Source organism: Bos javanicus, chromosome 19 (assembly GCF_032452875.1).
Source record: "Bos javanicus breed banteng chromosome 19, ARS-OSU_banteng_1.0, whole genome shotgun sequence".
Classification (NCBI taxonomy): domain Eukaryota; kingdom Metazoa; phylum Chordata; class Mammalia; order Artiodactyla; family Bovidae; genus Bos; species Bos javanicus.
The window spans coordinates 52,388,431-52,416,430 of NC_083886.1; the positions used below are offsets into that span (position 1 = coordinate 52,388,431).

At 59.8% G+C, this 28,000-nt stretch overlaps 1 protein-coding gene across 5 annotated transcripts; it reads right to left on the minus strand.

Annotated features, from left to right (window-relative positions):
* Positions 1-7: 7 nt before the first annotated feature.
* On the minus strand, positions 8-28,000 carry ASPSCR1 (ASPSCR1 tether for SLC2A4, UBX domain containing). 5 transcript variants are annotated; one of them, XM_061392522.1, is made up of 16 exons: positions 27,802-28,000; positions 26,836-26,891; positions 23,775-23,889; positions 22,391-22,491; positions 16,826-16,883; positions 15,759-15,832; positions 14,976-15,411; positions 5,930-6,069; positions 5,638-5,719; positions 5,199-5,265; positions 4,714-4,776; positions 4,146-4,198; positions 737-788; positions 437-506; positions 185-360; positions 8-102 (listed from the first exon to the last, which is right to left on the minus strand). In XM_061392522.1, exons 1-16 carry the CDS (start codon positions 27,901-27,903, stop codon positions 89-91), a joined length of 1,659 nt encoding a protein of 552 aa, XP_061248506.1. In that variant the 5' UTR covers positions 27,904-28,000; the 3' UTR covers positions 8-88. The 5 variants fall into 5 exon arrangements, with proteins under 5 accessions (XP_061248506.1, XP_061248507.1, XP_061248511.1 ...); XM_061392523.1 differs by having other exon boundaries at positions 27,829-27,968; XM_061392527.1 differs by lacking the exon at positions 27,802-28,000 and adding an exon at positions 27,418-27,503.

Consider the following 28,000-nt stretch of genomic DNA (forward strand, 5'->3'; position numbering starts at 1 on the left):
GAGGGTCTCAGGAGAGGCTCGCGTCTTTATTCCCGCTCAGGGTGGGCAGGGGTCCTGTGGCTGGCAGAGTGGGCACCTCTGGCGGCTCTCACCTCTTCCCGGCTGCAAGGCAAACACAGGGTGACCTCGGGGCCCTGGGCCCCTGCCCGTAGCCCCTCCCTGCCTGGCCACGCCCCCAGGGTACCTGGCAGCTTCAACCACTTGGGCACTTTGCCCAGATCCCTCCTCACAGGCTGCGTTGTCCCCCGGCTGGGCTCAGGGGGCCCCACTGCCCCTTCCTCAGCAGCTGGCTCCAAGTCAAGGGGTGCAGGGTCAGGGGCTGGCGGTGGGGGCGGGCTTCCCGCCGCCCTGGACATGCACCTGAAAAGAGGGCGTGAGGGCCGAGGTGCCGGAGGCGGCGCTGCACCAGTGGCCCCCCGCCCTCTCGAAGACGCACCTGGCCACGAGCACGTCGGCTGCAGACGGGGAGACGGTGTGTTCCAGCAGCCTGGGCTCCAGGTAGCTGCCTGCAGGAGGCCCGGTGCACCCTCAGGCCACAGACGGGACCCCACCTGCCTACCGCTGCTTTGCTCTGGGAGGGAATATGGCCCAACCCTGGGGAGCAGTAGGGTATGGGGGTATCGGGGCCACAGGTCTCCCTCCCAGACCCGAAGTCCTCTGCTCTGGGGCATCTCAGGAACTGGAAGTGGGGCCCAGGGCTGGTCGGCACTGGTGGGCAGAGAGGGACCCTACCCACCTGTTGGCTCCTCAGGTCCAAAGTGCACAAGGGCAGCGGGGAAGAGGTTCGCCTGCAGGGAGGGCGGAGAGGAGCTCAGGGACCAAGTGGGCACCGTGGGGCACAGGATGGCAGGGAGGAGCAGGGAGGGCTGCAGCCCGCTTCCGTGCTGGCCTCACGGGCACCGCATCTCTTAGGCCCAGGGCTCCACTGAGGAGGCCTACAGCCCCACCAGGCCCCTCCCATCACACCGCCCGCTGCCCAGCTTCACCTGTTCCTTCTCTGGCACCAACCCCAGTGTGAGCCAGGCCAGGGCATCAAACTACGGGGTCCTGCCAGGGCCCAGCCCCAAGCACCAACTGTGAACAGGAAGCTCCTATGGTGTGCGTGCTCTGGCATTTTTAACTGCTTCCCCTTCCTGCCCAGGTCCCAGGGTCAACGCTTAATATTCTGAAGGCTGTGGCCACCCCCACCCTCACCAGAGACTACAGGAGACATCGAGAGGTCAGAGGAGATGCGGATGAACAGAAGTGCACGGATGGGGATGGGGGCATGGGGGCGCAAGGTGGCCGCCAACACAGGCGCAGCCCGCTGTGCCCCCACCAGCCCCCCCGACCTCTGCTGCCCAAGAATGGAGGGGGGACCCTGCAGGGGCTGACAGGTGAGCCCGGTCCACTGGGAGCAGCTGGATGGGAGGCGGGTGCACCATGTGCAGGGCTCTCCAGGGGGGCCCAGGCATGGGGAAGTGGGCAGGGGGCCTCTTGGAGCCAAGCTGCTTTGGGAGCCTGGGCCCAGAGGTGCCCCCAGGCCTACTGCCTTGACCTGAAAGCTCACATAAGGGTTCCCTGACTTGGCGCTGGGTCACCTTATGAGGAAAAGCCAGTGCTAGCCAGTGTGAAGCCCCTCCTGCAGGGTAGGGGGTCCCCACATTCTTCCTGGCACCCTGTCCGTGGGGGTGGTGGCACAAGATTTCCGCTCAAGGACTGGCCCCACCTGCACAGGACGCATCACACGGCCCCTGAAACGTCCCTGGAGGCCTCCCAGGCAGGAGGCCAGACTATGGTGCAGAAATCAGGGCTGTAGGAGAGGATCCCAGAGCCCCCCAGCATCATCACCTGCTTCCACTCCCACCTCTGCGTCCGAGGCAGGAGTGGCTGCAACCCCCAGAGCTGGCCTGAGGAGAAGCAAGGCCACCACCCACAGCCGTGTCCTCAGCCCTTGGCGGAAGGGCTGCAGCTGCCAGCTGAGCGTGTCCTCTCAGCTCTGAGCTCTTGGAATTGGGTGGGGACTATTAATAGAAGGAAGCTTCAAAGACCTGGAATGCTGGGATTGCAGGCAAAGCAGAGGGACAGAAAAGGGCCATGAACGCTCTGAAACCCCACTCTGAGGCCTGGGATCCCAGCCTGCTGTGGAGGGATGGCCTGGATGGTGTTTGGGGGCTGCCCCCGGCCCTGGAGGCACCGGAATTTGGAGGGGCTGGAAACAGGTAGGACAGTGCCTCAACCTTTCTCAGGTGGCCAACCCACTAGGCACTGGTAGGATCGTCCCAGTGGGGCCGCATAGGGGCTGCAGAGCTTAAAGCCTTAAAGGGCCCCTCTGGGCCCCTCAAGGCAGCTCTTCTGGAACCTGGTCTCCCTGCTTGCCCTCTGCACCTGCTGGAAGCCCCCCACCTGCCAGCTTGTGTCCCAGGGGATGACCCCACTGGAAAAAGGGGTGAGTAGAAAGCACAGAAGACCACCATGACTCCAGGAGGGAGGCGCACCCCTCTGGTCAGGCTGACAAAGTTCACAGATCGTGGTAGTCTTCAGGGCCCTCTCAGGGCATCACCAAGGGGTGGGGCTTGATGCTGGGGCTCTGGGGGAGGCCGTGAAGGGAGCTGAGACAGGAGCAAAGGGAGGTCCCTGAGGCTCGGGGCTGCACCAGCACAAAGGGGGCTCGGACCCAGGAAGCAGGTATGACGGGGGCTGTTGGGGACCTCTGTGTCCATGGATGGCATCCTTGGCAACCGCCCATCCTCAACCTCACCCGTCTTGCCCAACAGTCACTCTCCTGGCCCCGTGACCAAAACAGGCAGCTAGGCTTCCAACCCCAACACCCACCCTGAGCTGTCACTTCCTGGGGCGCAGGACTGGCCCCCAGGCAGCCTCCAGGGCAGCCGGCAGCCAGCACGGGGCCTGCCAGGGACATGAAAGCCGGCAGCTTCCGCGCCCGCTCACCCGCGGGAGGGAGGAAGGCTTCCTTCCCTGAGCCCTGCCAGCTCTCTGATCGCGGGCGGGCAGGGGCGCCACCCCAAGAGGAGGCCCCACGGCTCCAGGGCGAGCTGACGGATGAAAGGAGACGGCTGCTAGTAGCAGGGGGCAGAGTGTCACCAGGAATCAGGCCGCGTGGGCGGACAGGCAGCACCCCAGGGTTCCTAATTGGAGGGGGGTGCCTGGACGCTGGCCTCTCTCCATCCCAAAGCATCTTCCAAATTCAATGTTTATCAACAGGCTGGCCAAAGAGGGAGGGAGGGAGGGAGGGAGGGAGGCAGGGCGGGTGGGGATAGGAGGAGGCCCTGTGCCTCTGGGGCTCCCAGGGGCGGGGGGGGGGGGGGGCTGCAGAAGGGGGCTGAGAAGGGGGAGTGGGAATGTGGGGAAGCACCCTGTTCCCACCAACCTCGACTCCTTTCCTTGGGAGGCTTCTAGACTCTCTGCTGGTCTGGCCCCATTCCCCCAAGATGGTGGCAGCCTCAGGCAGCAAGCAGATCCCCTTGCCCCAACTCAGACCTCTGCAGGGCCTGCTGGCCATTTAACAAAGGCCAGCCTCTGTTACTAATTAAAATATCTGAAGAGACTTTAAGAGGAAACCATTAGGCCAGAGGGCTGGGGAGGCCCCGGGCTGCTCTCCTGGGGTGAAGGGACAGGACATTCCTCCTGGCTCTGGACTGCAGCCCAGCAGGGCACCGGATCCACACTCCTCACCCTGGGAGCTCTGGGGGCCCCCAGTGCCCAGGGAGGGCCCGCCACGGCATTCCCAGTGGAGGCCATGGGATCCAGGGGACAGAAAGGGGCAGGGCAGCAGGCCTGGCAGCAGCCCCTCCAGTCTGCAGCCAAACTTGCCTGGCAGCTGGCACCCCAGGGGCCTCCTGGGCGGCTGGCCACCTGAACTGAGGCCTCTGACCCTTGGTCCTTCGGGGGTCCCCGAGCAGCCCCACGTGCCAGCCCCTTCTCACCCAGATCCAGGGGCAGTCCTGGCTCAAGCCGGCAGCAGCCAGCTGAACAAGCCCATCCCCACTGAAGCAGGAGGCACGAGAGACTGGAAAGCCCCAAAACTGCCTTCAGAGGCGCTCTGGTACAAGTTCAACCCTCAACAAGGCCTTATCATACTTCTAACTGTGGCCTCACCCGCCCTCCCTGGCAACTGTCCCTCCCAGGCTGGCCCCAGACGGTACCTGAAAGAGGGTCAGCGTGTGGTCGTCCAGGATGGTTTTTGGAGGAGCGATGACTGCGGAGAGGTGGTTGTCTGCACCAGGAAGTGCCCTGCCCCTCCCCTCCCCCCATCACCACCCCCACCTTTTGCCCATGCTGGCCCCTACACCCCCGACCCCGCTCCTAGAACAGGCTTGAGTGAGCCGGAGGATTTCTGAAGCAGCCCCCTCAGCTCACATCTCCCTGTCCGTCTCTCGGCTGTTGCAAAAACAGCCAGAAGCTGTGGAGGGCCAGGGGCAGACTCACCGCAGGGGAACACCTGACCCCTCAACCCCCCAGATGTGCTCCAGAGGTGGCCAGCAGCTCTCCCTGACACCCCCTCCCCCAGCCCCCACCTCGCCCAGGGCAGGTGGGCAGCAGAGGGCACAGGAGTACTGAGCAGAGCAATGGTCACCCTCCTTCCCCGACTCATGCTCAGGCCCCAGCACAAGACCCACCAGCCCCCGCTGCTGCTTCTGTGGGAAAAGCTACTTCAAGCCCCGACTGAGAGGGACCGGGGCGGCTGAAAAGAGGTCCCAAGGAAGCACTCACACAGGTAGAACGGCAGCTCGGGGTTGCCCAGGTGGCTCCTCACGAAGTCCCGCAAGTCCCCCACTGCAGGAGGAAGGGTGGGTAAGCAGGCACCCCACTCCAGGGCCACCCCCCCTGCAATGGGACAAGCCAGGTCCAACCTCTGTGCAGACCATTCCCCCCAGGTCACGGAGGACCCCACTCAAAACTGGTGGCATGGCTGTCTTTCTTCTAGGTGAGCTGCAGTCCCAGGCCAGAGACCCCGGTACTGGGTGTAGGCGAGCCCATCTTCTCTGTGTGCCCCTCTGTCCCACCAATGCCAGAACAGGTGGGTGCATGAAGGGCACCCAGTCCCAGAGGCACTGCCCAGCTGCTCTGTCAGGCCTCTGGCGAAGAGCCGGCCCCCAGCCCTGTGCCCACTGCCTGCCCCAGAGCCCAGATGGAAAGAGCCTGGAGGGGCTTGCGGGGCCTCCCGCCCTCCTGGCCGCCCAGACGGGGCTGCTTACCGGTCTCGCTGGGGCGGAAGAAGCCCTGCAGGATGTAGCGGTCAGGAAACAGGACCCTCAGGACCACCTAGGCCAGGACAAGCCGGGTTGTCAGCAGGACAGCTGGAGCCCAACCCAGGCAGCCATATCCCTGGGCCCACAGTGGCCAGGCCTCCCCCACACTGGGTTGGCACCCCCTCACCTTGGCTGCCCCCTGAAACTCCTGGCCATGCGCTGGACGCGAGGACCAGACAAGTACCCACGTGCACTTGTGAAAACACAGTGACATTTTTCATCTTAAAACGGGGCTGACTGGTTCATTAACAAACCGCAGCCCTGCCGGCCTGGGCTGAAGTACAGGAGACCATGGCCAGTGGCCTGTGGGCTGCGAGAACCACAGGAGGCCCCAGCGCAGAGCCGTGCGGAGACCGCACCACCCCCAACCCCGCCCCCGGGGTACCTTAGGGTAGCGCTGCAGCTTCTCTTTCATCTGAGCCTCCCTGAAGGCCTTGGTCACCAAGGGCGCTTCTTCTAGGCGCTTCCTGGGGAGGGGGCGGGCAGTAGTGAAGGTCCCAGGTCTCCCCAGCCAGAGCGGAGGCCCACACCAGCTGGACTCGGCTTCTCCCTCAGGCTCTGTGAGCTGCTCCCCCTCACAGGCCCAGACAGGACTAAGCATGCTCTGCCTGGGCCCCCCACCCTCCGAGGTGCTGCTGAGCGCATGGGTGTATCAGAAGGAACCAGGGCACACCCACCGCTCACTCTTGAGTTGGGCCAAGCGTCTTCTGACGTCGTCCACGGTCACCTCAAAGAACTCGTCAGGCAGCTCCGCAGGCCAGGCCTGCAGCAGCACCTCCAGGTCTGGGTGGCACACCACGGGGTCTCGGTCCACCGGCTGAGCAGGCAGAGAGCTCAGCTTATGCAGGGCCCGCAAGGGACCCAGGCTCCCCACCCCGAGGGGCTGGGCTGGCCATGCAGACCCCAGCTGACCCTGTGCTGCCGGCCCCACCTGTCAGCCCGTGGCCAGGCTCCAGGGTGGGGCGTGGGGCACCCACGCCTCTCCAGGACCAGGGCCCCTCCCCCCAGGCCCATCCACTCAGCAATGACAATGCCAAGACCCTCACCAACAGGGCACAGGGCCCGAGGATCTCAGCGCAGCCAGGTCAGACGGCACCCTGACTATTGGGGGGACTTGGACAGTGAATGAACAGCAGCATCTCTGTTCTCATCCTGTCTTCACGGGGGCTCCCCAAGAGCCCCAGGAAGCCACCTGCTATCAGTCTCCCAAAGTGGGGAACAAAACTGGGGAACAGTACCCTGGTCAGGGCCACGTCAGGGATTCCATGGGAGGGGCAGGACAAGTAACAGCCCCTAAATTAGAGGTTTGGCAAAAACCTGCCAGCCGCTGGCCCCATAGCTAGACTGACCCCACCTCCCCTCCCTGGCGGAGCAGTCAGCCCCGCCCTCTGCCCATCGTGGGGACACAGGAAGGGACAGCCTCTCTCCTAATTGGCAGCCAACGGCGACAGAAATTACAAGGCAGGGCTCACTCTGCTTGTGGTGCCTCCGGGTGTGGCCCAACTGACGACAGGGGAAGATACCTTCACGATGCTGAGGCTGCCTACGGAGCCCGGCCAGACGGAGGTATCCTGTGGGGCCCACGCCAGGTCCTGCCCTCCCTTTCACGGACCGTCCACAAACGTCTGGGGTGAGGCCTCTCTCGCCTCCTGCTCCTGCCTGCCCTCTCCTCCACGCCCCAGCCTTGCACAGGAATCCCACCCTCTGCCTTCGACACCCAGCGCCGGGCTCATCCCTTCCTGTACTCTGGCCCGACCCCAGCCCTGCTGGCTCTGAAAGTCAGACTCACCATCCTGGAGCTGGCCAGTGCACCTGCCAGGTGGCCCAGGGCTGTTCCCCCAGCCACCCCCGAGGCCCTGACTGCCCAGGCCAGCAGGTCTCTGCCATTCCTGAGCGCACAGCTGAGTCACGCCTCGTAACAAAGGGCAGTGGGCTCTCGCCAGGAAGGCCCTCTGATCTCAGGGCATTGGTGGCAGGGTGGTTAGGAAAGACTGGCTGAGGCCCGGGCAGTGGGGTCGGTAGGTGGCTGACCGAGGCCCCTGGGGGTTGCCCCCTCAAAGCCACAACCCTCCTGCAGCCCACAGGCAGTCCACGCCAAGCTTTTTATAACAAGATGCCAGGCGCCAGGCTGCCCCCCACAGCCACGGCGCCTGCATTCCAGAAGGGCCGAGCACTCGCCTGGGCTCCTGGGGGAGGGTGAGGGCAGACATGGATGTGCCTGAGCTGGGCACCGCAGTGTCCACAAGTGCCAGGCCCCTGGGCGCGTGAGCAGAGAGCCCATAGGCAACCCTGCCCCAGTTCCGCCCTCAGAGGGCCCTGTGTGGGCACACGAGTGAGTTACCCTGAGAATCCAGCCATCAGGTGACTTACGGTCTGTGGCCTGGAGCTGAGCCTGACCATCCAGAAGTGCCCCTGATCTCCGGGGGACACACTGGTGAAGCCCGACCCTGAGAGCGTGGGGCCGCTCTGGCCTCTTCGTCCTGGGCGCTTCCAGCGCACAGCCCAGGGGTGACCTGGAGGACCGCAGCCCTCCCACAACTTCCACAACTTCCTGAACAAGGACGTGGGCGACATCAGCCTTTGGCTTCATGCTGCTCAGGGGCCACTGACCTTCAGTCAGACCGTAAACTGACAGAAATCTCTCTGTGTTGGATCTACCCTCAATTCATGCCCCTCTTCCCGCACATGCCTCAGCTCTGCTCCAGAAGCCCGTCTGTCTGTCCAACAGCAGCCTGGAGCCAGGGTCCCATGTGGCAGCCAGAGGGCCAGGGAGAGCCACCTCGAGATGACTCTGACTCGCCCGCGTCGTCTGCACCTTGGGGAAACTCCCTGCTCCTGGGCAGAGGAGCCAGGGGTCTGATGCCGCCCATCAGAGCCCAGACCACCCAAGTCCCAGAGCTGCTGCCTTGATCCAGCCCCAGGAGGGCCCTGTCCCACGAGAAGAGTGGATTTCCATGGCTGGTTGGTAGGATGCATCACCCTGTTCTACCAAGTGACCAAGGGAGAAGCCAGGGGGCCTCAAACACCTCCACACAGCCCGTGCAGTGGAGCTATTTCCACTGCAAAGAGGAGAGATACCAGCAAAGGGAAGAGGGCCTGACAGCTCCACGTGGGAGGAAGTGCGGCAGACACGGCACCAGGGGAGGCCAAGCCTTGGCCCCGCTCACTTCGGATGCTCTGCCGGCAATCTGGCCCTCATTTGCTGTTCCTTCACCCGCCGTTCCTTGGTCATGGGCAGTTATTACGCACACAGCTCTCATCCTAGATGGATTTATGGAGATGTTTTTGGATAGAGACTAGAAGTCTAGGATGAGACACCATCAGGGGAGGAAAAAGAGAGGCCCACAGTGGCCACTGTCAGGGGCCTTGGCGCCCTCACCACGGAGACTGGGTTCCTGTGTGCTGGTCGAGGGCCAGAGCCCCCGATTCTGGGATGGGGCTCCAAGATGAAACCCCCGCTGTGGGGTGGCAGGCTTGGAACCTCCTCAGCACACCTGACAGCTTGTCTTCACAGCCCAGAACTCCAGGTCTACTCTTCAAGAGCCTGCGGGAGCTGCTTGGAGGATGCGTCTCCACCAAGAACACAATGTCACCAGGCCTGGGTCATCCTGGCAAAACTTCAAGTTTTCCATCACTGGCTCAGAGTCCAGCTCCTGAAGGCTGTCAGTATTCAGGGCAGCGACTGGCTCTGACTCCCCCACCCCTTAACCCCCGGAATGCCAGAGGAGCCGGTCTCTCCCGATGGCCTCCACGCTGTGGGCATCTGTCAGCGAGAAGATAAACAGAATGATGAGGCAGCAGCCAGGGCCCGGGGCCTGAGTCCACGGAGTTGCGAGGTGGGGGGTCTATACGACTGCCCGTGGCAGACGAGCAAACAGGCACTGTCCTGAGGGGAGGCACAGCGGGTGTCTGCAGGCTCCAAGGGTAGGGCCTTAAGGGACCCAACCCTGCTGGTGAAACACCCCGCAGGGGTCCCTCATTTCCTGCAAACACGCGACCCTGGCAAAGATTCCCTTGTCGCAGCCTCCACCAAAGTTATTACAGACAAGACAGCACCCAGAAAACCAGAAAGGAGGAAAGTAGATGCGAAGAGTGGATGAGTCAGGGTGTCTGCGAACTGGATGAAACTGGCAAGGGGGACAGACGGCACCTGGGGAGGGACGAGACCCTCCGGAGGTGGGATGACAGGAGCACCCTCTGCGGCTGATGTTCAGAGGAGGCCCCGAGCAATGGCCTGAGGCTGGACAGACAGTGGACTGACACCTGGGCCACTTGGTCATGGGGACTTGGGAACCAGCCACCAGCTGTGGACGGCCACCAGCACCTTTAGAAAGAACCGCAGCCACCAGGGGACAGGCCCTTCGAGGGAGACCCGAGGGGAGGAAGTGAGGGCACCGCCCACTGTCAGCAGCACTCCAGGTCAGCGAGGTCACAGGCACAGCAAGGGGCTGGGCCTGGAGGGGACAGGGCACCGGGCCAAGATCTGGGCCCATGGCATCCCCCGACAGCTGGTGGACATGCTCCAGTGGCCGCCGCACAAGTGGCTGAGGACCCACTTGGGCACACGAGGGTCCCTTCGTGTCAGAAGCGGCCTCACTGCCCGCTGAGGTTTCATTTTCTTGACGGTAATTTTCCAGGACGTGATGACACAGGGAGAAAAAATGCAGAAACTATTTGGAGGTGACCTCAACCCCAGATTTTCCAGCTTCCCTGTGAGGGCTCTTGTGTCCCTCCCGCCTCCCTCTTGCCCAGACTGTCCTCTGACAATGCTTTTTGGTAACAGGGAATGTGAAGCGTTTCCCCTTGAGGCTTGGAGCTGAAATGAATCACTACGCGGGAGGGACGTGGGCCAAGCCTCCGTCACTCTGAGCCGGCCGCCCTCCGGAGCGTGCGCCGAGCCAACGCGAGGCCAGGCCTGACCGGCGAGGTCACACTCAACCTGAGCCCCGCACCCGCCGGGCCCGTCATGACACAGGCAGAAGCCAGGTCTGCCCCAGCCCGGGGCCGAGGTCCACACCTGACTCTGCCTGCCTTCCGAGCAGGAAAAACCAGAGTGGATCTTAAAAGAGAAACGCTGGGCTGCAACAGCGACACGGGCAGTTTGAAGCCAGCATCTCTGTGCACACAGTGCACAAACCCCCAAGGACTGAAATGAGCAGACGCGGGGCGTGGGGTGGCTCTCCTCATCCACAGGGGAAGACGCGTGTTCCAGGCCAGCAGGCCCGGGAGTGAACGTACACAGCGGACCAGGGCCAGGCGCAATCCCACCCCGGGAGCCCCGGGGCCCAATCAGGATGGGGGCCCGCCAACCAGGCCTCCTGGCCCTGTGGGCGGCTCTGGGTACCAAAAGATGTGCCAGTGGCCGGGGTGCCCTGCCCGCCTGTTCTCCATCATGGCTCCGCAGGCTGGGCATCTGTCTCTCCCCTGAGTCCAGTCATGGCTGACAGAGCACAGGGACAGCTGGAGGGCACCTGCCGGTCACCAGGCTTCAGAAACCGCCTTGAGACTCAGCTGGGGCCTTCTAAGCGGCTGACCTATCTGCCAAAAACCCTCAGAGGACATCCCAATAAAGGCCAAGGCTGGCGCCCGCGGGTATCCAATCACCAGCAGGTCAGGGACAGCTCATACCCACCCTGGGTTCACACACAGGGGACAGTGAGCTGTGCTCTTGGGGGGCTGTCATGGACAGACATCCCAGACCAAGAGAAGGAGGGCGGCAAGCCAGCAAGAGGCGCTGCTCCCAGTCCACCCCAGCCCCCAGGTCCTGGCCAGGGTCCCCCCAGTTCGGTGTGTTCTAAACCTTCCAGTAACCGGGGACAGCCAGAGATGAAGCTGATGCCTGCCCCAAGGTGTGGGTGCGAGGTGCGGAGCAAGTCCACGGGGCCACGTCTCCAAGGGAAGAGACCACCCCCCAGAGGGTGGGGGGCAGGCAGGGAGACGGCGGCCAGCCAGCCCTGCCTAGGGGGTCGGGGCCTTTGATCACGAACCCCTGTGCCAGCTGCGTGGGGGGATGCCTGCTGGGAGCACGGCCCAGCAGCACAAAGAGCTGCGGGGCAGCCTCCTGGGCCAGCGGAAGGACTTCAAAGGACAGGCCAGGGGCCGCCGGGCAGCCCCAACCTCTCCCCGCACCCGGTTCTGACGGCCAGTAAAACTACCTTCTAATAATTAATGTTCTGACATCAAAGGCAGGAGCCGCCCGGGTCTGTAAACCATCCTGGGCCTCAGCCGAGGACCTGCCTGTATTTCATCCTGTCTCTTCTGACTCTTCATTCAAATCCAAAACCACACACAGGCAAAACATTAATGGGAAACTTGGAAACTCTTCTTGATTACTAAAATGTACCTTTGAAGTTCCCCCAAAAGTTCTGTTTTGTTCCCTTCTCCCCTCCCCCAGGACTCGAGGGGACACAAAGCAGACACCATGTGGCCAGCCAGGCCTCCGGGTGCGCGGCTGTCAGTGTGACAGGAGGCGCGAGGCAGGCGGGCGGGCGGGGGATGCTCCACAATCAACCAGCTGCTGGGGCTCCCAGATCAAAGACACGCACTGCTGGCAGCCAGGCGGACCCTCCCCAGGACCCCTCCTTCCTGGGGCCCCTGGGGTCAGCACTCGGGGATGCACTGGGAACCTGCGCCTGACAGCAACCACTACCAGGCCGGCACCAGCCCAAGCCACTCCCCACACAGACATGGGTGTCAGCGGGTTCCCAAGAGATGCAGAGAGCCACAGGCTTTAGGTTGGGAGGAGGAGACAGCCAGCCCCAGTTCTAGCTTTCTGGCCCCCAAACTCAGGGACCCCTCCCCCAAAGGGCAGGCCTGAAGGGAGTCAGGACCCCAGCCCTGGTTCACCCCAACCACAAGGCTCTGCATTCAACCACTGATTCTGGGCCCAGGTGATGAGACTGGGGGCTTCATACTACTATTTAATGCAGCCCAAACATTAGTGTAGAAACCAGTGGGGTCCCTGAAAGGCCAGGGTACCATCACTAACTCCCTAGGATGGCCATTCATGGGGCTTGGGACTGGCTCAGTCCCCACCCCACCTCCAACACCCCCCTCCCACCACCATCCGTTTCAGCAGGAGGAGATCTCCGATGCCTGTTCCTCTGCAGGGACTCAGGCTCTGTTTCATGGCCAAGCTGCCCCACCTTCCCACAACACACAGGCACAGGTGCCCCTACTTTTCCACTCTCCTCCGGTGTGTGACCTGGAGCAAGAGTCCCTTTCAGGGACCCCACTGGCTTCTACACTGATGTTTGGGCTGCATTAAATAGTAGTATGAAGCCCTCAGTCTCATCACCTGGGCCCAGAATCAGTGGTTGAGTGCAAAGCCTTGTGGTTGGGGTGAACCAGGCCCAGGGATCTAACTCCCTTCAGGCCTGCCCTTTGGGGGAGGGGTCCCTGAGTTTGGGGGCCAGAAAGCCAGGAAGGGGGCTCTAGAAGAGACAGGGTGCAGGCAGGCTCCAGCACTAACACATCAGTGCAACTGCAACTAACAGCCCAGCTAAACACATCACTGAAACTGTGCCCTGGAGTGCAAGGATGGCTTGAGCAGAGAAATCGACCCAAAACCACAGCATGCAAATGAACTCAAGGAGACATAAGGTGTGGAGTTACCTCAATTCAGGAAAAGCAGTTTATAAAATAACCACACTGACGATAAAGAAAAATTCTCAGAGAATTAGAAATAAAAACCCTTGATTTGATAAAGAGACTTTTCACTGTCTTCAGCATCCTTCACAGATAAACTAAGATTACTCCCTGTAAGATCAAGGTCAAGATAAGAATGCTCACTAAATTTGCTATTCAACAGACACCAGAAACCCAATCACTGCTATACAACAAACAAAAAAAAAAAAAAATGAAAGAAGAACCCAAAGAAAAAGATAAAACTGACATTATTTGCAGACTCCAAGTGACACTGAGAAACTGCTGGAACCAGGAAAGCAGGTGAGCATCCCACCACCCAGGTGGAGCCTCACCACCCTCACTCCAGAAGCTCCCAGTCCAGGCAGGGAATCCTGCAATGGCTCTCCATCACCTGCAAGGGTGATTTGTAAAGAGCATTTTCTTCTGGCAGCGGCATCCTTCTCATCACATAAAACCTCAAGTGGATCCTGAGTGGAGGGTGGGCACATGGAGTCACTCTGGCTGGAAGGAAGGGGAGAGGAGGGTGGAGAACCTGGGGGCCCCACTCCGAAGGTGCAGCAGTGTCTCAGACAATGCCCACAGGCACCTGTGCAACCTCAAGGGCTCCAGAGGTGAGCATCTGCCGCCAGGCTGCCAACCCAGGCTGGCGCCACCATAAGGTCTCCATTAGGAAAGACCCTCTCCAGCCACAAGCCAGAGGCCTAAGCTGGACTCTGGATGAATGCACAGAGCCTCCTTAGGGGCCAAGCCCAGGAGGCAGGGTGCCCAAGACAGTCCCAGGGCAAGACATTCCTTGGTGCCCAGGAACCCAAGACACTGAGAAATCTACAACATGCCATTCCTGAAAACAGGGTCTGTGAGCACTGCTGAGGGAACAGTCACAAAGAGGGACACAAGCCCATGGGGGCTGTGCCCTGTGACTCATGAAAGCCCTCCTGGACAAAGTCCCAGAGGCACTCCGAGGGGAAAGTCCTGCATCGGCACCCAGCTCAAGCACCTGATCCAACAGAAGTCATGCCTGTCCTCCCTCTTAGGAGCTCTGCCAAGACTGCAACTGACCAGGGCAGGGCTGGCCTGACCTACAGAAGACCAGAGATGGCCTTGGGGGCTGGCACCATCAGACAGCGGGGAGGCAGACACTGGCCACATGCCTCACTTCTGCAGAGGTGCTGGCCACCTGGGGGTCCCCTTGCTCAGCATGATCCAAGATGCAGGGTTCCGGCCACTGTGCATGTCTGTGTATGGTCAGAGCAAAAGATGGGAGCGGGCCTCACTGCAGGGGAGGGTGTGAGACTCACGATAGCTCAAAGGTGCCCACAGACAGCCTCAACATCTACAAAAGCCCCACGCTGCCCTGATGGCAGGTGTCTATGCAGTAAGCTGTACTGGGTTGACCAAAAAGTTCGTTCTGGTTTTTCCATAGTATCTTACAGAAAAACCTGAATGAGCTTTTGGGCCAACCCAATACCTCAACAGAGTTGATCAGACAGGAAAATGGCGTCACAGAGGCAACCCAGAGCCTGCGCCCTTCCATCCGAGCTCAGAGAGGGCCATGCACCTTCCTCCCAGCCGTGGCTCAGGTGGCCACCAGGAACTTTCCACAAATGTCCAGAAGAGATGTCCAAGGCCCGACCACAAGGCCACAACATTTGTGAAGAGTGAGCAACTTCACCCTCTTCTGGCCAGCAATGGGACACAACGGGTGAGCTGGGGAACGCCTGGCTCAGGAGTAAAGGTGGCATGGCACAATCAAGGCCAAACCACCTTCACATCAGTGCCGGTCAAACCCACCAGCCTAGCAGAAGGCGAGGTACCAGCTCTGAGGCTCTAGAAAGGATGGCTCTGTTGACTGTGACGTGGGCACAGGGACACACAGGTTTGTCAAAACCCATCTACAGTACATCTAAAGTGGTGCCTCAAGAAAGTTAATTTCAAGCAAAACAAAGCCAAAACATCACTTCCCTGAGAAGATGAAAACGTACCCAAGTGACCCTGCTGTACCCTAGGCTGACCAGCCACAAGGTCAGGTGCTGTCAGGAAAAAAGACTCCAGTGCCCAGCCCAGCTCACCCCTTACCGGCTCCGGCTCTGGCTGGGGCTCTTGGCCAGGCCTCGACTTCTTCGGCTTGGAGGGGCCTGCAGGGCTGGAGAAGGACTTTGGCAGTTTGGCTGAAGATGACATCAGAGGCCTGGCAGACCCGGAGGAGCCCCCCAGTCGCTGTCCCCCACCAGAGAAAGGAACAAAAGGGGCAGGTGGGGGCTCCTTCGAGATCTGCTTCGCCTGAGCATCTGCTGGTTTCGGGCCTAGGCCATCCACGCGGCTGGCACCCGGGCTCACTGCCTCATCCTTACGGCTCACATCGCCCTGGCTGAGCCCTGCCGAATTCAGTGGGAGCAGAGGGCTGCTGGCTGCCTGGTCAGCCGACATGGAGGGGGTCGGGCTTCCTGGGCTTTTGCTCCAGGAGGCCCCAGGCTCCTGTTTGCTGGCAGGGTCACATCGCTTCATGGAAAACCTGAGTGGAGAGGCCCAGAAAGCAAGTGAAACTCCACACGTGGAGCCCTGGGTCTCATGGTGCCGCCCCCTAGCCTCTGATGACTACCAAACTGAACCCAGTGCCCCAAAAGCACCCCACAGCCCTTCCCAACCCACCTCACCTCCCGGGGCAAGGAATGTGCATGGGGTCACCATGCCAACCCTGCCAAGGGCAGATCCCCCCACCTGACGCTGCACCCTAGGGTGCCCAGCCCCCAGGCTGTGGGCAGGAGAAGCCACCGGCAAGGGTCTGGGCATCCCCATGTTTCCTGATGCCTTTCCTGTGAGACCCCCGTTTTCTAAACCACACTCAAAAACACGCCCCACCTGATGATCGCACTGCCCCCAGTAAGGCCCAGCGACTGCAGCGTGGTGCTCTGCAAGGCGGCTCTGCCGGTCACCTGTGAGGGGGACAGGACATCCTGCTGACCCCGTGCTGATGCAGCTCCCCATCCGCTGAGCCCGCCACATGCTGCCTCCCCGAGCCTGGGCACTATGTCACAGCACTGTGGGGTCGCCCTGCCAGCCCCAGCACCCAGAAGGCCTGGGTCCAGCTTCTGCACCCCAATCTACACCTGAGCATTTGTCTGCTCATCCATGTCTGTCTCCCCAACCCCACCCCATCCGAGGTCTGGGTGGGCAGGGCTCAGGCCTGGGTTAGCCACATCTGGCCAGCTGATGAACCCCCTGAGGGCCGGGACTGACCACGATGGCCTCGATCTGGGCCCAGGTGCCCAAGGCCCAGTGGTCTCTCTCCTGCAGGAGAAGATGTCTCCCCTCAGGTCCCTCCCACTCATAGCCCTGGAACCCTCACCCTGCTGAGCCCTGGGTCAGGAACCTCAAGCTGGGAAAAATAGTTGGGTGTGGCCCATCCATACCAGGGGCCCCTCGGGGACAGTGGCCACCCTGGGCCAGGAAAGGGCACTTGGCCAGGATTGAAACAAAAAGCCCCTGTGAGCCAGGGCACTGAGCGCCAGGAGGGTCCCCCGTCACGGGCGGGCGGGGACAGGCAGGGCCTCGGTGCCAGGCCAAGCCTGCACCACGCCACACTCAGTTTTGAAAAAGATCAAAACATGGAGCAAAGCAAATATTTATTAAAATGAAACCACTTTTGTGACTCTTGGGCTTTGAGAGAAGCTGAGAAAACAAACAGGGCTCTGAGGGAGGTTTGGGAGCAGCCCGGGCGGCCCGCGGTTGGTTCCAGCGGAGCCGGCGTCCTGCCTTTTTTCCATGAAACACATCATGCTTTCAGGGCCCAAGTCTGCCCGTTGCTGCTTTGAAAGCAGGTCTGAGGGAGTGAATTTTCCAGATTGGAAAGTGGGGCTGGGCCTGTGTGGCAGCTAGGAGTGGGCAGCGGGGTGCAGGCCAGGTGGGCGGGTCCGCAGCTCACCTACCTCATCCCTCATGTACACGCAGACCGGGCTGGCCTCACACGGCCGCTCCAGACACTCCCTGTGAGGAGAGTGAAGAAAGCATCAAAGGCGGCCCCTGCCCAGGGACACTGCTGCCCTCAGGACGGCACCCTGGCCAGCGCCATGGGGACCCGCCCACCCTGGCCGCCCCACAGCTGGCCATCAGCCTGGCGGTCTCCCACCCACCCCTGGCCTCGGGGCTCAGAGCAAACAGAGGACACGGAACAGGGGCCAGGCAGCACCAGTCACCTCTCAGATGTGCCTCACGTCTCTGGCAACTGTCCCCACGGTCGGTGATGACAAGTCCTGGGGGACTGTGATCTGAGCTTTTATCTGAACCTGTCCCCTGAGCGGGTTGCTGCCACCAGAAACACCAGAATCACTTGGCACGGATCTATCACACGGACTCCAAGGAGACAGTAGAGCAACCCCGGGACTAACAGGGAGGCGGGCAACAGGCCCGGCCACCAATGCCCCTCCCCTGTAAAGCAGACCCCGAGATGGGAGGGGAGGGCCCTAGGGAAGCATAGCTGGGCATGCTGGAGGGTGGAGGGCATGTAGGTGCACAGTCGGGCACACACTCTCAGGAAAGTCCACACCACTTGCACCGGCCTGTACCTCGACGGCCATCGAGGTTTTAAGCACACAGTGGCCAAGCCCTGGCTTTGGATGGTTAAATTGCTGGTGGCAGGCCTGTGACAACCAACTCAAGTTCATTTCTTCATCTCTGCCTTTCCTAACACATAACCATAGAACCAGCCCCCAAATAAAGGCCCATCCCAGACCCCAGCAGTGCCCCAGGCCTGTCCCTCTCCTCCAGGAAGGGTGATGTGCAGCAGGCAGGAGACCTGAAGCCCCCTTAGGCCATGCAGCTCAGCCCCAGCCGGGCCCCAGGGCTCAAACACAGAAGTGGCTGGGACGGGATTACACAGGTGCTGAGCTGGTAAACGTATGGACACTGGAACACTGCCTGGGCCACCCCAGACCCGGGACAGAGGACCCATGTCCTCTGGGCGGCTTCAGCATGCTTTCTCCCATCTCTCTTGTCTGCTTTCGTGTTTTACAGGGCCAGGCCTCAAGAAAACACAAGACCCCAAAGTGCCAGAGAGTCAGCCCTTGCCAGGCCCACAAGCTTTTCATCCAGATGCCAAAACAGAGGAGCGAGGGAAGATACTCCAGCAAACAAGATCCCAGGCCCAGAAAGGAAGAAGGAGGGGGAGACACGGGGGTCCTGCTCCTTTCAACGGCAACAGAGACGCCAGCTGCCTGGGCTCAGAAAGCTGGCTGACTGCCCATCGCAAGACAGCGGAGCCCGCTCTGCTCCTGGGGGCTCCGGCCACACGTCCTCCCTCCAAAATCCTCGCCCGCGGCACCTGAGGGCAGCCCAGGAACCGCAAATCACAGACAGGGACAAGAGCACGCAGCACCCAGGAAGGCCGGCCGGCCGGCCTGCCTGCTGTCCTCAGAGGCCTCTGGACATCAAACAGCAGCCCGGCTTTGATGTCGGCTCCTCCAGAGGGATCAGGTTCCCGCATGTGGGATCGGAGAGGAGGCCCCAAAACACGCTGAGGGGAGTGGCAGCTGCAATCGCTTCCAGACTCTCCTGGCCAATTAGCAGACTTCTCGTGTCCAGCCGAGGACAGCAGACCAGGAGGTTCCAGTTCATTGGCGAGCCGAAACCGGCACTCCCTGCCACAGGCCTCGCTGAAGATCCTCATTCTCAGAGGGAACTTGGCAGGGCCCTCCCAGGGACCCGTGCCCCTGGAACTGCCCTCAGCTCCCCCAGCCCAGGCAGGGCCACTGGCCCAATGGGGGGTGCTGGGGAGGATCTTGCTTCACTAAGGCCAGCACACCTGCTCCTGGGGCTGGGCCAGGGGGTCGGCCAAGGCCCTGCTGTCCTTCACCCACCACAGAGAGTGCCACCCTACAGACGTGGGCTCCCGGCAGGGCTCCCAGGGAAGTGATGCTGTGAACGGGGGGCAAGGCAGTTTATCTGGAGCCCCTTCTGTTTTTGTCACCTGTTTGGGCCTGACCAAGCGGGGCTGGTACAAACTCAGGTGCCTCTGACACAAGCCTGGCACCACAACACTCCTGGACAAGAAGAACCAAAACTGACAGAAATCAACCCAAACTAACAGAGCCATGCCTGCAGGCTCAGAGGGGCCCCTGAGGCCACCAGAAGGCCCAAGGGTGGGCGAGGCTATGTCCTGAGGGGCCAGGTGACTCACACCCACCACACTCAGCAACCCAGCCCATAAAGAGATGAGGTTAGCGCCAGATGGAGCAAGAAGGACGAGGACTGGCCAAATCACAGGGATTCCTCCCCCTGAGAAGACAGAACGGGAAGTTTCGAGAGCAAAGTGGCCTCTGGCCCTTCCAAACAAGGCTGGGGGCGGGGAGGGAGGCCCGCCTGAGACCACGGAATGAAGAGTCCAGCATCTATGCCTTGTGTTAACTGCCCACAAGGCCCTGGGTCTGGGCTCTGCGTGACCACGGCTGGTCCCTAACCTCACAGGCAGCGCTTCTCTGCAGCCCGCAGTGCTTTGGGGACCATACAACCCCAAGAGAACAGGCAGACGGCCTGTCTTTCCCAAGGACCCCTAAATCCCTGCTCTTACTATCCACAGGGTGAACATGGCTGAGATGGACCAGCAGGCTCAGCCATGAAATCAGGCCAGGTGCCCAGGGGCAACGGCTTCAGGGGAGAATCGAGCCTCCATGGCATGCCTGGAGCCTCCCTGCAACAGACGCATGGGAAGTAGAGAGGGGGATGGGCCAGCCCACATGGAGCCAGTGCCGTCCGTAAGAGCTACCAGTCCACACGGGTGCTGAGCACACACAGGGCAGCCGGCCCAGAGGGAGGCCAGCTCCAAGTGTGAGACACGCCGAATTTCAAAGACCTCCTACCAACAAAGAATGTAAAATATCTCCTTTTTCCTGTTGATTACATGTTCAGAGGATAATATTTTGGATATACTGAGTCAAGTTAATTATATTCCTAAAATTAATTGCCCCTGTTTTTACTTTTCTTTGATGTGGCTACCAGAAAATTCTGAATTACCTCCTTGTCCCGCACGTGTGGCCCACATGGCACATCCAGTGGACAGTCTGTCGCTCCAGATGCTGGCATCAGGGCCGGGCCACTGTCCACCGTGATCCCCAAGCAGAGGACCCATCGCCCGACCCACAGTGGACCCGGGATGCCGAGCTCACACCCGCAGCTCCCGGCCATGCACGGCGCCAGTCGCTCAGGGACGCTTACCACTTCCCAAAAGCATCAAGTGAGAAAAACTAACTTCCTGCTTGTCCCACTCTTGGGCACATGGAGACTTGGAATTCCCAGAGCCTCCCACCCACCCAGCCAGTCCCACCCACCCAGCCAGTGAGGGAGCTGCTATGAGCCAGCTGGAGCTCCCTCACCACATTGGACCTGTCAGGCGGCCGCCCCCTACTCCGGCAGCAGGGCCCTCTTGTGGCCCCAGCCTGACTGCACCAGTTCACTGGGCATCTGGCCATGGTTTTGGCGCCAAAGCCGCCACCCACCCTCCCACATCTGAACCCTGCTTCACAGTTAGCTAATGCCAGCTTCCAAGCAAAGGCCCAGATCTGCGCTTCTGGAGACAAAGCCTCGGCAAGTGCCATCTACAGGTCCAGCAATTCTGCCTCCAGAGCAGATCTCAGGGCGGAGCAGTCGGCAGCTTGCTCAGAGAGTGCATGTGGTGCGTGTGTGACCTTGTGTGTCTAAAAATGGCTGTTTCATCCTCATCCCCAGAACTATCTAGCAAAACAGAATTCTAGAACAAATGCATTTCCTACAGTGTTCTGAAGGCACTGCGCGGCCACCATCCTGGTACTACCACGGAGAGCCCAAGCTCGAGCCCGCCACCCCAAGGGTGCGGAACCATCCCTGTATCCCCAGCTCCTGACGAGTCACAGTGATGCCACCAGATGGGGCCCCACGGCCAGGCACAGCCAGCCTGTCACTCGGAAACGCATACCCTTTGGTTCTAGGACCGCTTCCCACCAGCTTCCTCCTGTGCTCTGTTTTCTTTCTAGAGTTGAGGCAGCGGGAGCTGGCAGACTGGCCTGTCCAGACTCCCCATCCTCTGGCCTCGTGCTCGTGTCTGGCCGCTGGCTCTCTGGCTCCTCCAAGGAGGAGGCAGGGCAGCGATTCTGCACCCCAGGTCCAAGGTCTGCTCCCACGCCTCTGTGGCCCCACGTGCCCTCAGGCATCTGCTACCACGGGAAGAATGCGCTCGGGCAGGCCACAGATCAGCCAGACCAGCTAACCCTCAGGTGCCTCAGCAGAATGCAGACCCCTAGTCCAGCAGCACTCCCAGACATGCAGCACACTGGCATGTGTGTCTGGGATCTTGCCATCTGATCCACAGCTATGGCTGACCCCAGCACCTTGTACTGCAGCTTCCTGATCTGCTTCTGAGAGTTCTTGTTTCTGAACCCTCCTTTTTAATGGCATCCAGCTCCCCAGTTCCAACAGCCTCTCCATCCTCCAAGAAAAGGAACAAATGCTCTTGCCTGTCCTGACAGCTGCTGTCCCTTCCTGTTTACACTGGACTGTCATGTCAGGCTCACTCAAACATCTGGGCACCTTGGCTTTGAGCTCCCAATTACACTGGGGCTCTGGCCACAGTACAGCTGGCTATCAGTAACCAGGTGGTGATCTGAGGAGCCACCCGTGCCCCCTAGGACCTCCAGAATTCTCACGCTCATCTATCCCCATTCTCGGGACAGTGCGGGCGGAGCCCCACCCTACCCAGGGAACCACCTTCCACATCAGCAGTGTGGAGTCTGCAGGGATCTAGGACCTCATCTCCTTCAGTGCCTGAAGTGGCCCCCCCGCCACCTCCCCTTTTCACCCTCCCCAACCTGTCACCGTGAGGACCCCATCCAGAGTCCCCTCTTCCACAGAGACAAACCTAGTTCTCGGCACTTGAGAAACATCAACTCATAACATCATATCACCCTTGGGAGGCCCAGAGAGGGCAAACAACTTGCCCAAGGCCACACAGCAACCACTATATCCTTCCATGGTCCCTTCCATTCTGTAGCTGGAGACCTTTAAAAGCGGACAGAGACTTCCATCCCACAAAGAAAAATCAGAACTTAAAAGACTACCATTTTGACACTTTCAGAAACAAAGTTTAAACCATTAATCACCAGATAGAAACTGACCCATGGCAACTGTCATTACAGTATTTTCTCTGAATACAACCCATTCTCATGACAAGGGAGTTTTATAGCTGCAGCATTTGTCAGCACCCTACTTCTCTATTCAATGTTCACCAGACTGGAGGGGGTCTCTTGGGTCCCCCACAAGCTCTTCCAGGAGGGCGAGGCCCAGCCATCACACCAGGACACCCAGTAAAGACAGATGAGCTACTGGTGTAGCCCGAAGGCGGCACCAGCAGCGGCTGGTGGAGGCCGAAGCACAGCTCCAGCTTGCGGCTCCAGATCAACCCCAGTGACCACGGCAACATCCCCATGGCGGAGAAAGGCCTGGCCCAGAACCTGCTCATCAGCACTTACCTGATCTGGGCAAAGTGGCAGAGAAGCTCCCAGAGCGACTGGCCTGAGCAGAAAGTGTCTTGCAACCTAGAGCCATCGTCTAACTGCAGAGCAATGCGCACCTGAGGGTGAGACGTCGGAGCCAGGTCAGGAAGAGGAGCGCTGTCCTGGCTGCACCCCGCCCAGGTCTGGTCCTCAGGGTACAGGCGGAGGGTACTGTGTTTGCTGAATTTTTTTTAAATAAGTGAGCACACTGTTTTATGAGATGCTTTTAACAATTATCTCCCAAAACAGAGACACAAGTCTACTATAACCCACAAGGGGGATAAATACTCTGGTCCCTCAGTCAAGTGACAGACACACTAAAGCTCAACGTCCCCAGGTGAGGGACCTTGCTCCGCCCATTGTCACCGGGCAGTGACTCTCTAGGTCCGGCTACTCCTGCCCTTCTGGCCAAGGGGCTTCTCCAGGGCACGCTTATTTACATTGTGTGTGTCAGTCGCTCAGTCAGGTCCGATCTGCGACCCCATGGACTGTAACCCACCAGGCTCCTCTTCCAAGGGACTCTCCAAGCGAAAGTACTGGAGTGGGTTGCCATTATTTACATTAAATCCCAATAAAAGACAAAAGAGAAACCCGTCTGTGGGAAAGCCTGAGGGGGTCTCCAGCCATGCCCAAGGAATCCCCTAGGGAAGTCAGTGTTCCTTCCACATCAAAGGCTGAGAACCACAACTGTAATGGAAAAAGAGATCTATCAGGCTCAGCCCCAGGCGCCTGACTCCCGGTGGGCTCTAGACTGAGAACTCACACCGCTGAGGCCCTAGCCTTGTCTTTCACCCGGGATGAAAACTGCTTCCCTGCAGTGTTGGGAGGATTTGTACTTTCGTTCTTAAAGGACCTGCCTGAGCGCAAGAGGGTAGCTATCATCATGATTCTCGTCTGTCCGTAGTAATCCACTACCATTTGCTAAATCCCTAGGAAGCAAAAGCTGCGGATTTGGTAGAAAGCAGTGAGCTGCGGTCGGAAGACTCGGGCTGTGCTCTCGCTGCGCCCAGTCAGAGGAAGCCTGCGCCTCACCCTGTCCTCATCCCAGAGCTGAGGCTGCACTGGATGCCACACAGAGAGTCCTGCCGGCTCTAAGATTCTTGGCGACATTCTATGGTGAATGCTGCCAGCATGCCGACATGGACACAGCACAAGTAACCGCCCCCACCCCAAAACACTTCAGCACAAATAATGAAAAGTCTAATTTTCAATCATCAGTTTGGGGAATAGAAAAGTGGCTGTCACCTGACTGAGGATGGGACGAGTGCCTCGCGTGCACAGCCCCACAGCCCACCCATCTGCTCATTCCCAGCGGTCTGAAAGGAAGAGCTGGGAGGTGCGGCCGCCGAGAGCTACCTACCATGTTCTCGGGCCCCTCGCGGCTCCGGGAGATGGGCACCATCTCCAACTTGGCGTTATTGGGCAGGTTGGCGAATCGCCACTGGACAGAGAGGTCAAGCACATTCCTCTGAAACCTGCAAAACAGATCAAAGCCTCAGGCTGCCCCCTGACCTGAACACAGCCCAGCACTGCCTAGAGCAGGGTACGAGCAGACGCCCATGTCTGGCCAGCACTTCCACAGTCCCGGGCAGCAAAGCTGCAAGAACTGAGGGATGGCCTGAGAGCCTGCAAAGACAGGGTGGGTCCCTGACTCCAGTAGCGGGTCTTCTGAAGGAAAGAGACTGAGCACTGATACAGTTCGAGCAAGAACAGTGAGAACACAGACAGGTCACCCCTGGGGCAAAGCAAGCGCCTGCTCCCTCAGACCATGGAGCAGCGATCAGTCCAACTACAAACTCAGAAGATGAAAGCACACGTGGGCACGACTGAAGGGCATGCACCTTGCTCTGCACAGAAAAGTTCTAATGGAACAAAGCCCTGTTGCTACTGCCCGGAGCTGCAGCACTCCAGCCACTGCGGCCACTCGCCTGTACTGCAGGCCACCGGCCAAAATGACCTGCTCCCGTCTCCCCTGCTTCCTGCTATCCTTGGAAGCAGGGCCACAACCCCAAAGACCAGTGACAGAGGCAAAGGTTTTAGAGAATCACAAATGGAATGACCTGACCTAAAATCCCCATGGAGAGCTAGGCCCTCACAGTGGCTGGAATATGGCGATAAAGGGCTGAGACCACCATTCCTGGCTCACAAAGCCAGGTCTTCCAACCCTGGAGCGGCACTGTCTCTCTGTCCACGTCCTGCATGTCTTAGAGCTGGGGACCTGGCAACTTAGAGCTTCCAACAGATGAGGAAGAGGCCCGCGTGGGCCCACAGCCTCCTCTGACCCTCATGTACAGAGCTCCTGGATCCAAAGACGGATGGTTCCTGGATGGAACTGGTGGGAGCAAAGTGAACTGGTGAGTCAGGAGGGAAATACCCACGGCCAAGAGGACAGGTAGAGAATCCAGCGACCTCCGAGACACCTGCTGGTCTCCACTGGCAGCCAGCTCTCCTGGGAAGCATGGCCAGGGTTGTGATCAGCCTGCTTCACAAACAGGAAACCCAGATGTAAAGTACTTACAGGGAGCCCAGGCCACCCAAAGGCAGTGCTAGGACCACACTGTATACAGCTCCTGATATCCAGCTCAGATCACATCTCGTTTGTGGACTGAAAGAGAGTCAGATACCCACACCTGACAAGAGGAGGGACAGAAAGGGGCTTGGGACTTGGAGGCCTTGACACTGTCTCACCTGGGTGAGGGCCGGGAAGGTGTTAGCCAGGTGGCCGTGGAGCCTGCCTGACCCTGGGCCCACTCCTCCTGACCCTCTCTGCTCCCACAAATGCTATGGAAAGGAGAACCACCACTGTTAACCCTACAGATCACTTGGGAGTGAGGAAAGCTCTTGCCCGTAACAGAAAACAGTACTGCCGTGTGGCCGTGATTTTATGACACAGACAGGGGCCAGAATGATTCACCAGAAGAGTGAATAAGAGAACTTATTTATGCCTCTCAGAAGTCAGACCGTGAGCTCCATTTTTAATGACAGTTTAGGAGGAGAGGGGGAACTACAGCACTGGCAAGAGAACATGAGATTTGAATACACAAGAAGTGGTCACCCAGCAGTATGACTACCAAGATGCCTTTGGAAACAACGGTTTTCTGAACATGCAAAGGGCGTCTGGAACACCTAGGAAAGAAGAACTTTGATACCCATCTTCAACACTTTAGAAATTGCCACACAACAACTTCAACGTTAAGTGCAAGATAGGACAGCAGAGCTATGGAAAACTCGAGAAGGGAGGCGCTCGGAGCCCTAGAGATGAGGGGAAGGGGCCTCATGAAGTACACACACGCACGTGGGCAAGAAGCTCCTTTCCTTGGCAGGAGCAGCAGTTTTTAAACAAATTACACAGCCAGTGGATACAAAGAAGACAAGAGAAAAATCAATACATGTTGTAAGAGTCCAACCAGGCACCACATGGAAATCTCAGGCAGGTTCAGGGAGAGCAAAGAAAGAGTACATATCTCTGTGACAGGATGCCAGGGGAAGGCCCAGTACAGGCCCTGGGATTCTCCGTGGCTGGGCAGGAGGCAGGGATCTGGGATGACACGGAGGCATGCCTGCTCAGACCTCTTCTATAGAGCCCCACGTGAGAGGCAGCGCGAGCCAGGTCTAGCAGAGCAGTCTCCCACACCTCGGGCTCCTGTCTACCCCTGATGTGAGGACAGCCATACTGCGAAGAATATGCTGCTAAGGTAGGAAGCTCCCCATATGCGACAGAAACCCACACCCACTCGTGTGGGGTTTTGACTCTTTCACTGCCCTAGATTCCAGAATCTGGTGAAACCCCTCTCTTTGGAAAAATGCCTGCACACAAAGACTGGTGCACACAGCTCCAGGGCCTGAGGCCACCAGAAGCTACTTGCAGTTTACAGGTTTCTTCCCATTTCTCCATGATCACCTCTTCTTGCCCTCAGAGCCCCACCAGGAATTTACACAACCAAAGGCCCAGAGCTCTCTGCTGTGGTTGGAATGATGGCCCCTAAAAAGATATATCCATAGCCAAACCCCCAGAACTCATGAACGTAAACTTATTTGGAGACAGGGCCTTTGCAGATGAAATTAAGAATCTCGAGATGAGGTCATCCTGGGTTATCTGCTAGGCCCTAAATTCAGAGACAAGTGCCCTGATAAGAGACAGAAGAGGAGAGACACAAACACACAAGGATCAGGGAGGCAGAGACAAGAGGGAAGCAACCACAAGCCCAGGAACACCTGGAGTCCCCCAAAGCTGAAAGAGGTAAGACAGGGTACTCGCCCAGATCTCTGGAGGGGATGCAGCCCCACCAACCCCATCATCAGAGGCTTCTGGTCTCCAGGGAGTGAGAGAATAAACCCACGTGGGCTGAAGCCACAGCAGGGCCCTGGGTGAAAGGTGGATTATGGATTTGGAGCCGGTGGCCTGGCCAGAGCAAACTCACTTCAGGTCGTACTCGTTGGGGTTGAAGTCCTGCCGACGGCACGTGTCCTCCAGGACCTAAGGGTGAGATGAGGGTGTGAGCCACTGTGTCAGGCCTGGTCGCCCCAGGCGGGGGCAGGCAAGTGCCACTGAGGCAGCTGAGGGCACAGAGTCCACCTCTTGCAGAGCCCGCTGGCTCCGAAGGACAAAGCCTGTAATACAAGTCGTGGACCACCCATTCAGCACCTCCACACACCTCACGTGCAAATCCTGCTTACTCTCTCCTCACTGGGCCTGCTGTGTCAACTCAGTTCTGCGGGACCTTCCACATCAGGCCCTCAACAACTGGCCACCACAGGTATCTTCCTACACACTCAGGGACGCCCCTCCACCCCTAGACAATAATGTTCAAACTCCAAAGAGAGCCAGCTCAAGGAGGTCCTGGGTTCCCCACTCGAAGGAAGCCCCTCTTTCATCACGCTCTGCACACTGAGTTGCCATTCATCGGCTCAGCCCCCTTTCCCACCGTGTCTTCGCGCCGGCCCTTACATAACAGGGCCCAACAAGCATTTCCAACATAACAGGTTCGACATGGGCCAGCTACCGGGTTAAGGGCAGTAAATGACTCAGCACACGCCGCCACAGAGCACCGAGCCGGAGGGTGACCCTAGAGTGAAGACATGGGGCCGGGACCCTCGGTGTTGGGCTCGGAGCGCCGCGGGCTCGGATGGGGGTAGCGGGGGCCGCGACCCCAGGCATCCCCTCAAGGAGGCTAGCCAGCCCCCATCCCCAAGCACCAGAGCCCGACGCGGAAGAGGGCGGGCCCGCCGCGCCATAGGGCTGTTCATTGGCCGCAGCAGGCCCCGCCCCAAGGTTCCCTCCCGGCCCCGCCCCCGCAGCCCTCGGAGCAACCGCAGGAGCGGCGGCGCCACGTCCCAGCCGCCGCGTTTCCGCCTTCCGCTCGCCCGCCGCCCGCCCGCGGCCGCACCTGCAGCAGCACAGTGCTCGGCGTCACCTTCACCGTGTGGCGCCGCCCGTTCGGGGCCAGCACCGACACCGCGGAGCCCCCGCCGCCTGCCGGGGCCGCCATCTTCCGCTCACGTGACCCGCCGCCCGCCCGCCTGGCGTCAAACAACTTTATCCGCAACAGCCGGACGCACCGCCTCGCGGCCTCGGGGGCGGGGCCT

What these genes read in the sequence shown, in the direction of transcription:
- ASPSCR1 (XM_061392522.1), bottom strand. Translation starts at nt 27,903, where the DNA reads ATGGCGGCCCCGGCAGGCGGCGGGGGCTCCGCGGTGTCGGTGCTGGCC. An exon ending in CCCAACGAGTACGACCTGAA is followed by an intron (nt 23,890 to 26,835) that starts GTGAGTTTGCTC and finishes TCTGTTTTGCAG; the next exon opens with GTTTCAGAGGAATGTGCTTG. An exon ending in CGAGCTGCCGTTCTACCTGT is followed by an intron (nt 4,199 to 4,713) that starts GTGAGTGCTTCC and finishes ACCTCTCCGCAG; the next exon opens with TCATCGCTCCTCCAAAAACC.